At 37.6% G+C, this 12,862-nt stretch overlaps 1 protein-coding gene across 1 annotated transcript in view; it reads right to left on the bottom strand.

The window, feature by feature from the left end:
• Positions 1-11,714, bottom strand: part of SLC15A2 (solute carrier family 15 member 2) — a 37,745-nt gene extending 26,031 nt beyond the window's left edge. The window contains exons 1-4 of the mRNA XM_081234389.1: positions 11,462-11,714; positions 9,554-9,641; positions 8,808-8,949; positions 735-827 (exon numbers count right to left, since the gene is read on the bottom strand). Coding sequence (XP_081090515.1) covers positions 735-827; positions 8,808-8,949; positions 9,554-9,641; positions 11,462-11,599 — 461 coding nt within the window. The 5' untranslated portion in view covers positions 11,600-11,714. The remainder of the gene's footprint in view (positions 1-734; positions 828-8,807; positions 8,950-9,553; positions 9,642-11,461) is intronic.
• Between the last annotated feature and the right edge of the window lie 1,148 nt (positions 11,715-12,862).

Genomic DNA, 12,862 nt, shown 5'->3' with positions numbered 1-12,862 from the left:
CCCACATATCCTTAGTAACCACAAAATAAAATGTTAAACTAGTCATAACTAATAGGAGTAGTGATTTCTGAGGGGACAAAAATAAGGAGGTATCTAATATTTATTAAATTTCAAGCAAAATTCTTAACTCATTGGAAAATACACATATAGGCACAGTATAAACATGAATATGTATGACCTGCTTCTTGAACAACTCTAATCCTCTCTACTGACTGAACCAACAGACATCAGAATCTATCAAGAGTCTCTGGCATCATAAACATCAAGAGCTTAATAAAGAGGGATAGAGCAACTGGAATATATGGAACTACACATAAATGGAAATAATCCAAGCTTTGAAAATGAATTCTACAATGTATTATAAGGAAATATCACAGACATTTTTTTTTAACTCTGGTAAAGGTACAATGTGTGGATGGGTGAATAGGTGAGGGAATATGGAGGGCACGAAGGTTTTAATGTCTTCAAGCACATGAAGAGTTTTTATGAAAAGGATACTAACTGGGCATTCTACTAGTCCCCAAACATTTAATAAAAACCAATGAGATCAGATAAAGCAGGAAAGAGTTCAACTGGTCAAAGTTTTTTCCTTAACCAATTTAGTATTAAAACAGATTGGAAAATAAAGGGACATCGTTGGTAAGAAGACAGAAAAACATCTGTAATGAATGTGTGAGACATTTACCTGCCCAATGGAGGAAAAGTGGTTTAGTTTATTCCATGATTTTACTCACGTGTGTAACATTTGTCCCCCCAGTATTGGTAAGGCACCCATGGACTTGATCACATGGCCAAGCACATACACCAAGGAGAGATAGATGATTGTCCTGTTGAGAGAGTTAAATCAGTCAGTCTACAAACAGAATTCAGAGATTTGAGTAATTACAGACTCAGAGTTCATACTGTTCTCAGTGCCAGGATAAATGGAGTGGCAGGAGGAGGGGGTGGAGAAGGAAAGAATTACCTGAGATATGCAAATAGAAATAATAATAGTGAATGAAACAAACAGTCTAGAAAAAGAGACAGTAACTCTTTACCCTGTAGTGTTAGAGATAATGGACATTCCTTTCTCATACCTGCTCTCTCTTTTCCCTCACTAACCCCACACAAACAAAGAGTACCCCTGATCTTGTGTAGATATGTCATGACCAGGTTGGATTTGTAGCCAGCGATAATGTTTTAAGGAAGGAGAACCAGAAGAACAGGATACTTTGACCTGAGGTTTCTTCCAAGGAATGTCTTTGGCTCTAGAAATCCATAAGGGTCAAGAAAGAATGTCACATAAACAGGAAAAAAGGGATGGTTAACACAAAGAACTTTCTCTAAACACAATCACTGGGATATATAGAGAGGTAAAGGGCTCTCAGGTTCAGTCTGAACACTTGGGTTAATTGTAATCCCCACCACAGTTTCCTCATGGACAATTTCCCAAGGGTAAGAAAGGAACCAGGGTCTCTGAACAGACTGCCCAGTGATATAGCTCATGCAGTTGATAGGGACTTGTTGTTATGCTGTTTTTCCAAAAAATCTGAATGACAAACATGAAGTAGAAGAGTGAGGAATTCCAGTAAGAACATATGTAGAGATATACACACTGAAACATGGCATACTACCAAATATACAATGTGTATTATTTGTATTAAGACACCAGTATTCTCTTTATATGTAAGTAGAATATTAATACTAGAAGGAACCTTGGAAATTATATAGCTAACTTCTGTGATTTTGAAGTGTTATATGCTAACGTGGAATATAAAGAATGGAATGAAAGTAGCAGAGAGAGGCTGGAGATGTCAGAAATCTCAGAATGTGGATTTCTCATTCTAAATGCCTAATCTTCCTAGGTTGGCTCTCCAGTGAAGGGATCTCAGAGGGTTTATAACGGGAAGCAGGGGACAAGAAAGCTGAGTGACTAAACCAGGGCTAATTAATGTTAGGGGAGGGGGCAGCCTTTTCCAAAAGGCCTTGTAGTGTCTTCTGGAGAAAAGTTCCCTTCACTGGAATAAAAAGAATGAATAGAAAGAAAGGGAATAAAAAGGGATTGAAAAAAAAGCCCAACAATTATGAACACAAAGTAGATGATCTATGCTAAATCATCACAGAGAAAAAACAAAAGGAGTCTGAGCTGGAGTGATAGTCTGCATTGGGAGAACAGGGCAATATCAGGTTGTTGGACTAAATGAATGAGAGAAGTATAAGTGCCTTAAAAGGAAAACAGGCAACCTCCTAGGTGAAAGATTCAGGGAATTAGTCTAGAATGTGAAGAATATAAGACAGGAAGCTAATGGTAGAGAACTTTAACAGAAGGAGAGAGAAAACAAGAGAGACTTGGAAATTCTGCATTTGAAATGGAGTCATTGGGGTCATTACAATCCCAACCACAGGACACAGATCTGTTTTAGATAGACTTGACCAATCTTCCATTTGCAAATGAGGAAAGTGAAATCCAGAGAAGTCAAAGGATATTTTTAAGGTGACATTCTAATTAGTATTAGGATTAGGTCTAGAACTTCTACTTTCTTACAGCCCAGCATTCCTTCAGTTTTATCATGAACAAGTTAATGTGGAAAAAGGAAAGGAAAGAGAAAGAAGTTTTAAATTTTATTTAACCGTAAGAATATCAAAAGCCAGAGACATTTTTAATTAAAGCTTAGGATCTGAGAAGGAGTATGTGCAGTAGGCATATATTATTATTCATACTTCCTCTGAGGCAGAGGAAGAGACCTAGCATAAAGAGGGTCAGCTCTGATGAGACAAAAAAAAAAAAAATAGTGGGGGAAGGACATGCTATAGACACACTCAAAAAAAAAAAAAAAGAAATTGTAGAGAAGACATCCAAAAGCATATTTGGCAATAAACACATTTAAGAGAGTGGCTTTTAGTGATTGCCATGATCAGGAGTCCAGAGTGATAGTCACAGATCACAAGGTAAAAACCAACACTAGGGACTATGACTAAAAATGTTATTCTCTCTTAAAAGCAACTAGGCATCAAAAATTGCATCTGAGCATGTAATTAACCCTCTCAGTAGATGTTTATAGAAATCATAAAAAGCCAGTGTCCATACTTAAAAATTTTCTTTTCCATTGTATATCCACTGGCTACTCTTTCCTGTGTGTAGCCCTGAAGGAAGGTTCACCTCTTTCCTGACATAGGGAGTTCCTTATACAAGAGTGAGGGACCCTGGATACCCATTTTCTCTTAAAAAAGCTATGATTCTGCAACTGCAAACAGAGGAAGCACTTTTAATAGAAGTTGTTTACAAAATTCAGATGTTTCTAATGTTATAGGATATTTTTCATCCTGAAGATAACATCTGAAGAAAAGGAGAGGAGTTTTAAATACTTATATTCTTATGTTGCTGTCATCATTGTTTTTGTACATGTGAGCTCACACACACCCCGATAGAACAAATTACTCATGTTTTCTCCAACTCACTTTCTCTCAGAAAGAGATACCAATTCATCCCCAAAGAGTTTTGTGATTTAAAAAGCAACCACAGGGCTTCCCTGGTGGTGAAATGGGTAAGAATCCACCTGCCAGTGCAGGAGACATGGGTTCGAGCCCTGGTCCGGGAAGATCCCACATGTCATGGAGCAACTAAGCATGTGCACCACAACTACTGAGCCCGTGTGCCACAACTACTGAAGCCCATGCTCCTAGAGCCCGTGCTCCGCAACAAGAGAGCCACCGCAATGAGGAGCCCGCACACCGCAACGAAGAGTAGCCCCCGCTCGCCGCAACTAGAGGAAGCTCGCACACAGCAACGAAGACCCAACACAGTCAAGATAAAGATAAGATTGGAGCTGATTTCTTTGATTTGCTTTGGTGTTTTCAAGGCAGGAAATGCTTTCAAATAATTTTCTGTGTGTGATCTGAATGTAGGTAAAGAATTCCTCAACTTGTCAGAATGCTTATTAAATGTAATAATAATTTGTGTAACCTGCTGTGATACTAAAGTGGTTAATGACAGTCACGGGTTTCCAACCAGGAAGGGTTTGTTTTAATGCACATGTCTAATTTAAGAAGTTCACTACTTTATTATCATGTAATATTGTCATTCGCTTGAAATAGTGCAAAGCTAACAGTTGACTGATCACTCTTTAAGAATTTATGGTTTCTTGTAAAATCAACAGAGAATCTATTTCCAAAGAAAGAAATATCAAAATTAAGTAATAATTTAAAAATTTATGGGGAAAGTATCTCAGGCAACTCATAACAATTCCTAGATGTTTTTTATTAGTCCATGATGTTTTCACAGTAAGAAAGGCTCTAAATTTATAGATAAATGCTGGGCCTGCTACCTTAATATGTGAGTGTGGTTGCCCTGGATGCAGTGCAGAGGATACACAGAGGCGATAATTCTGTGCTCCAAGAGAATTAATGGTGGAAAGTTACACGATGCTCAAATAGCTCCTTCCTTAGGAAAAAGGAAACTATCCAGAAAGTCACACACCTAGCAGAATATATTGGAACCTTGGGACTTATTTTTATAATCCTATTTCTTTTTTTATAGAGCTTCAAAAAATCATCTTTATTCAAAAAGAGGAAATATTTTCTTTACTATAAATGGACAGAACTTCTCATATTTTCACAAATGTCAGTGTTCTTCTATTTCAGGAATTAATTTAAAATGTTGTCATCAAATAAAAATTCCCATATTATTTTAAAATCTTTTTTTTTTTTTCTCGGTACGCGGGCCTCTCACTGTTGTGGCCTCTCCCGTTGCAGAGCACAGGCTCCGGACGCGCAGGCTCAGCGGCCATGGCTCACAGGTCCAGCTGCTCCGCAGCATGTGGGACCCTCCCAGACCAGGGCACGAACCCGTGTCCCCTGCATCGGCAGGCGGACTCTCAACCACTGCGCCACCAGGTAAGCCCTAAAATATTTCTTTTATTATTATCAAGTGTCAAAGGTAATCAAGGCTATTACTCTTGACGCACAAAGCAAATGTTGACATAAGAATGCTCTTTGTCACTGCCCCTTATTGTCGTATGCCATGGTGCCAGGCAGAATTGCTGAAATCCACCGCCCCCCCCCCAGTGATGTCTCACCCTAATCTCTGGAACCTATGACTATAATGAGATGTCACTTCTTTAATTATGTTATATTATATGACACAATTGACAGTAAGACAGTGAGATTAACTAGATGAGCCTGATCTAATCATATGAGCCCATAAAAGCAGAGACTTTTCTCTGGTAACAGAAGGGGAAGAGATTCAAAGTTCGAGAAGGGTTTGATACACCATACTGATAGCCTGAATATGGAAAGAACCACGTGTCAAGGAAAGGGGACACCTCCACCTGAAAGATGGCAAGAAAATAAGCACCTACAATGACAAGGAAATTAATTCAGCTAACAACGAATGAGGCTGGTGGTAGATTATTCCCCAGAGTCCAACCTAGGAGACACCCAGACCTGTGAGCCAACTGACTGGCTCCAACTTCTCACTTACAGAATTGTGATATAATAAATGAATCTGGTTTTAAGCCGAAAATAAATAAATAAATAAATTTATTTATTTAAAAAAAGTAGCTGAAGTAGAGATTAAAAAAAAAAAAGCAATCACAATACCCACAACAAAATAAGTCATCTTCACACCTGCCCACACCTACCTCAGTCTTGTGCCTATATTTGAGTATCTGAGGGTGAATAAATTGATTAATTGAAACACTTGCTGTGGGCCTGTTATGTACCAGGCACTGTTCTAGGTGCTGTGGATAAAAATATAAATGAGACTTTGTCTTCTAAGTGTCTGAAGAAGGTATTAGATTCATATACAATAGTTATGATAAGACAGAGTTTGGTAAATGTCACATGAGGGTAAAAAATAAGGAGTTCAGAGAACTTTAGATTACTTCTGGCTAGTGGTGAAAGGTGAGGGGCAGAGAATACTCCATTGCATAGGTGGAATTTGAACTGAGCCTTAAAGGGTTTGGACATAGAAGGCTGGGGAGGAAGGAGATTCCATGAAGTAGAAACTATGCAAACAGACATGGAAAAGAAATGTCCCTGTTTATCATTAGGTAAATATTAGTATTTGGTTTTTCTCTAGTGTATATTTTTGAAAGGGAGTATGACAATAAGAGCAGAAAGGTAAGCTGGATGAGATTAGTAGACAGTGTGTTAGCAGAAATTTTTGAGCAGAGTAGTAATATGAACAGAGATTTCTTTTAGGAAGATTAATTTGACAGTAGTGCATAGACTCAATTGTGAACAAAAGATATGGGAAGCAACGAAAACATCGTACACGTCCATTTCAATAGCCCAACTTAGAGGCTAATGAAAACCAAAACTAGAGTAGTGGCGATTGATGGCCCTGGGATTCAGTGTTGAGGAGGGAGAATGTGAGAGAGATTATGGAAATAGAATTGGCAGAATTTGAAAACTGATTGGATGTGGGAGTATAGGAAAGCTAGGAGAGAGGATAAGGTGGAATACACAGGAGATGAATGCTAATGTGCAGTTATAATGCATAAGGGTGCTTGAGTGACAGGTTAAGATTACAGAGTTTGAGGAGCCATTAGCATATAGGTAAAATTGACACCACAGAGCTTGCTGAGGGAGAATCTGGAGAAAGGGGAGAGGATAAAAGGTATACACTGGGGAAATGCCCACATTCAGGAAAGAGTAAAGTAAACAAAAAGCAAAAGAAAAGCCAAATGAGGAAGAATCCAAAAAAGTAAAAGAACAAGAAAATACAGTGTTAAAGAAGCCCAGGAAGTTTCAAGAATTTAGGGGTGCTAACAGACTAAAATGTTAAAACACATTCAAAGTGAATAAGAATTTAGAAAAGACCACTGGGTTTGATAACAAAGAGATCATTACCAGTGATCTTAGAGAGAAGAATTTCAATAGGATAAAAAGATGACATACTATATATTATTTCACTTACCGTAATCTGCTTTGTATTAAAGCTAGTTGAATATGAACAACATGAAGCATGTACTATGTCTTATTCATCTTTTTATCCCTCATGGTTCTTTGGACAAATAGAAGTTGCTCAATAAACATTTACTGAATTAAACTCGATCAGCTTAAGTTGAATCTAATTGGATTCTACTGCACTGCATTACATTACTCTACCCTAAGGAGTGATAATGAAGAGAAAGGAAGGCAACAAATAATAAGTGATTCTTTTAAAAATCTGAAGGTAGTGGTAATAAGACAAAGAAGATAGAAAAAGAAAGGTTAACAATAATTTTGTTTGTTTAAAGGTCTCATATTTGCCCTTGCTTCTAGGTACAGGGCAAGAGTGTCTCTGAGGAAGAATTTGAAGGAAAGAGACAGAGGTACTGAGGGTACAAAGACACAAAGGAGAGTGATCTAGGTGATGGTGATACATTTGTAAAAATTCATCCAGCTGTACATTTAAGACTTTTGGATTTGTGTACTTTATGTAAGTTATACCTCAATAAAAATAAATTCAAAAAAAACTGAAAGTACCTCATAAAGGATTGAGATTGAGGGCACAAGTGGAGGTTGCTAAATTTCCTCTGAAATAGTCAGGAAGCTATTACTTACCAAATCTTGGATCTATACTTTTTAAATCTTAAAGGAAGTCATTTTAAAAATAAATAAAATTACTACATGATATATGTGAGTCTTTTATTCTATAACTGAATGAAGACTATATACCATGGTTTATATTTTCTTTCTGCACATAGTGCCAACCCTCTATCTGGATGGACTTGGTATAAGGAGCAAACATAGATCTCAGCCACCTGCCATACCTTTCCCAAGGCAAGAAACTGTGTTTAGTACTAAGGTGTGGTTGTACCGCTACATTGGGTGCTGATTAAAAACTTTAGAAGAATGAATATATCTAGGCCAAAGTGAGATAGAAACCAATGTTTACTAAAGAGGATTCCTTGGAACACTAGGTCCACAAGAAATCCTGAAAAAATATTCCATGGTTAAATAAGTTTGGAAAATACTACATACCATAACCTGTTCTTGGATATTTTATAGTATGAATTCACATGTTAAAGGCTGTAAGAAGTCATGCAGTAAAGATACCTTTTTAGCTTTATTCAGCCTAGCATTTTCCAAACTTATTTGACTATGAGAGCTTTATGTTCCCACATAACATTCATTAGATCCTATACAACCAATTTTCAACAGAATGAACTTTGAGAAATGCTAATTTAGACAATTCCATAGAAGACAAGTCCACAGAAAATACCTGAGTGATGGATATCTAAGAGCCATCTCTAGCCCATGAGGATGATGTTATAGGGGACAAAAATAACACTACCCCAAACATATCTCTTGGTGCTATTTTCAGGGACTTAAAAGATACTGAACTGAATAGACCATTAGTCTAACTCATGAAGATATTTATTATACTATTAAAAAAGAAACTACAGAAGGAGGTTAGAGAAGAGAAACAGAGATGGTAAAAGAGCTAAAAAGAGGGATTCATAAGAAGATAGTAAGAGTTTTGGGATGACTCAATCTAGAGAAGAGATAGATAGTGTATCAAATAACTACATTGAATTATAAATTTTCTTGTGGGTAGCAATCTCTATCACCTGAGATCAGAACAAGAACTAGTCTTAAATTACAGAATGGAAGATTAAAATTAGATAAAAGAAAAAAACGCTGCTGACTGAAAAGGGTATAAAAATATTGGAAAAACTGATAAGAGACAAAACCTTTCTGTATTGTCAGTCTGAGAGAGATTCTTATTTGTCATGGATTACATAAGTATGTTCTTGCTTGGAAGCAAGAGGCTAGAAGTGATAGTCTCTGCACAATTAACATGTGCAGCTTCTTGGACTGTGACCTCCCATCATCCTTACTTGAATTTTCCCAACCATGAGTCAGCAATGGCTGCTCCCAGGATGGGAGTGAAATAACAGAGGCTGCTGAAGGCATGGTATACAGATGTGGAAGTGTCTTCACTCCAGTGCAGGAAATACAGGAAATACAGGGTCAGCACAGCTGAAGCAAAAAAAAGAGAGACAAAACAAAATGGATGCATTAAAATGATTTATGGAGCAAAAGAACATTTGATATGGTCTTTGAAGTTGATACTGACCTTCAACACTCCTATCAGTGAAGTGATGAGGGGTGATTGCTGGGCAGTAGAAGCAGGGCCCCTTGGAGTTGTGGGAGTGAATGGGGCTATGCTTAGTACACAAATGCAATACACCTCCCTTCAGTGTATGTCTACATAGCATAATTTAGGCCAATCCAAAAGATAACATGGAGCTTCTAATATCCCTTCCTTCTCCTTCCCAGCAATGATATAACCCATAGACCTGAGGAACAGAAATGAAGAATGGAATGTCGATGATGAGAGTTTTTCCACTTATATTCTCATAGGCTGTGTTCTGATTTTCACTTGGCCTTTCTGTTCTTGGCCTGTATGACTTAGTAGGTGAAATCCCATGAGGCATTTTTTGGAAGTCTTCGCCAAAGGAAAGGACCAATTGGATGAAGGCAGAAAGAGTAGATAAGGGAAATAAGTGCATATGAGACAGGTTGTTACAAACATGGGGTGAGAGTGAGTGGAGAGGAGTAGGACTCAGGGACACAAAATTACCTTTCATGCCATAATAGGAAAAGCGCTCACAGAATTCATTCACCACAATGAAGACAATACTCAGTGGATAGTTGGAGCCACAGATTTTCTAAGAAACAAAAAGGCAATGGTTCAAGCATGAACTATATTTCCCTGTTTAAACCATTAGATTGCTCCACAACAGAATTTAAGTTGCCATGATAGGTCACGTGAAACAATGGCCCCTGCTCTTCATGAAACAGCCAGCATCACACTGAAAGTGCTTGCATTGCTGATTTAGCAGTGAGAAGCTATTCTGAATATTACTTTTTTCCTCAATTCATTTAACATGAAACTGCTCAGGCATTCCTTGATACTAGACACCAGGACCTGTTCATCTTCCCACAAGTACTAAATGAAAAGCCTGGGGCTCTGGGTAGGAGAATAATCATACTTATTTTCAGGAACAGAACAAAGAGTTGGCCTATGGAGCACTTGATGTCCAGGCAGTCACACTCAGATGTCAGTATCCTGCTTAGCTCCACTGTGCGGATTAACCTTTCTTTTCCCACTTGCCCCATTCACTGTGCTGGGAGAAATCCTAGCAATATGAAGGCTTCCCATTCAGTGGCTACTGAAGCCAGGCACAGAGCCTAGTACAGATTGCTAAAGGTAAGATGACTGATCACCTTGACCTTGGGCAGAGAGTTCTTAAATCTTGTCAAATTAAATGTCCATTCTTTCTATGAAAGAAAGATTCTATAACATTTTCATGCTAATCTTTTTGGGCATTAAAAGGACTATGCTATTTCATGCACTGTATCAGTCAGAATAAAAGGAACATCATGTTTTATTTCAAATCCCTACCCATTATGATAGCCCAGCCAATATGAGAGGGGGATGGAGATATGTGTCCTTGGTTCAGTCGAATCTTATCATGAGATTTTTATTGCCTTTTCTTATTCATAAGATGTACACACATCTTTGTAAGCAGGCTCAAATTCTTTGGGACCAGAAAACATATAACTAAATAAATTAATGTATTCATTCTTTTATCCACATGGATATAAAAAACAACCCTCCAAAATATTAATATACATTAACGTATGATAAAAACTTGCTTGGAAGACAATATGAATTAGTCTTATTACCTTACCAGCTCACAGCTCGAGAATCATGCAACCTGAAGTTTAGTTAACACATTTCTACTAGCTATGTAACACTGTCACTGGCTGTGATACTGATCCAGGCCATGTCACTACACTTCGCTTTATACTTCAGTTTTGTTATTCCAAAGAAACTACCACCTCTAGAATACTACTACAGTTACCTCTTTGCCTGTAGTAAGAATTCAGTAAATACTGGCTAGTATGTCTGTATCCTCTCCATTTACAGGATTTTGATATGAGGATTGAATAAGAACTGGGAAGTGCTTTAACAAGTGTATAAAGTAAAACATTATTATTACTTCCTTGTTTCTCTGTCCTTTCTCCCACTGTAAACTGGAACACAGTAACAGAGACTAGATCTATTCTAAAACTTCTCTTGGTGGTCAGCATAGATTCTGTGCACAGGGGAAACTAAGGGTTGAGATTTTTTTTGGTGAAGAAAGAACAATCACACACAGTTCTCCAGAAAGGAGTACTTGCCAAGTTTCCCTGGACATTCAAATTGCTTTTTTTCCACCCCAGAGAAACTCAGAATATACAATGAAATACAGCCAAGTCCTGGATACCAACTGAAGAACTCTGACTACCTCTTCCTGCTGCTTCCTCTCCTAAGTTAAAGGAAACTTCTGTTTAGGTTTGGTTTACAGGTTAATTCTAACTCCAAGAGAGAATAGTTTTTAATACTCTAACACAGCTCAGCGTGAAGCTCCAGGGGCCAAGAAGGAGAACCAAAAGAGTAAGTCTGTTCCTACCAGAGACAGAACTGAATCTGAGGACTCACCGGAGATGGCTTCTTTGGAAAGCTGGGGGGTCGAGGTGGTACCTCTTCAGGGGAGACAGGTAAAAAAGGAGTTTCCTTGAACTCATTTTTCTGGAAGAGATTCATGGCTGGCTCCTTACTCTCTCTCTCTTCAAGCATTTGGCTTCGGTAGGCAGTTGGGACAGCTGCCAGGCTACTGTGAAAAGGGGGACTGGGAGGGGAAGAGGGGGTGGCTTCAGCAGCTAGGTTTAACCCTGTGGGTGTCAGGCGTCAGCAGCCGCCTGCAAAGCAGAAAGCTATAGAAAAAGAAAGGATTGGGTCTCAGACTAGTTCAAAAGAATGTTTATGTCACAGGGAAGTGAGAATAACACATCATGGGATGAGACAGTATAATGCTGGAAAATTTCAAATGAGTGAAAATTAGTTAAGAATACAATGCCTGGAGCATAGCCTAGAGCAGATTTTGAAATCGATTTCAGGGTAATAATAGCTACCATTTTTTGCACACCTATTGTGGGGAAGGTTTATACACACAAACACACATATATATTATATCTACATGTTCTAATTCTTACTACTATCCCCATTTTATAGGAACTAATGTCCCCAGAGGTTATGTAATTTGTCCAAAGTCATGTGGCCAGTAAGTGGCAGATCTGGAATTTTCACTATGCCACTACAGATTAGTATCAGTAATGCCTGTGGTCATTACTTAGAAATAGAAACTATGGAAATAAAAACATAGTAATGTAGGGGAAATGAAATGCATCGAAGAGGGAAAGTTATCTCCAAACAGAATTTGGATACATAAAATGTTGATTTTTGGTTTTCAACATAATAAAGTTCAACTAGAAATGTCTTATAAGCAATTAAAGAGGTGTAGCTGAAGAAAACAAAAGGAAAGGGTTGGTGATGTACATTTGGGAATCATTCTTCTCCTTTGCTAAATTCATTCCCTGTGTTTTCACTTTCTCACTTCAAAATGAATCCATCATTTCATTAGTAAATAAAATTTAATTTGTGTAAAAACTATGAGCCAGTTATTTTCTAGGAACCATTATAAATATCATATTTCTTAATTTTCAATGAATGGACTCCCAAATGACTCCAGAATATAATATTTAGTTCTTATCAGAGGAGAAACAAGAACAGAGATGACAATGATAGATACATTTTAGACAGTATTATTTTTGCTAAGTCAAAGAGGTAAAAGAACAAGAGAGTATGGTGCCCATCTAGATGTCAATCAAAAGAAAAAGGAAAAGAATGGCTAGAGAGCAATAAGAAAAATGAGGACTAAACCAAAAATGAAGTCAGGAAACAGGAGAATGAATTATTTTATTTTAGAATATGAGAACCTATGACTCTCTCCCTCATAAAATTCTTACATTACCTATTTGAGTTATTGACAAATAAGACCAG

Source organism: Mesoplodon bidens (genome assembly GCF_964165515.1).
Source record: "Mesoplodon bidens genome assembly, chromosome: 5".
NCBI classification, from domain to species: Eukaryota; Metazoa; Chordata; class Mammalia; order Artiodactyla; family Ziphiidae; genus Mesoplodon; species Mesoplodon bidens.
This window is presented reverse-complemented; position numbering and strand designations above follow the sequence as displayed.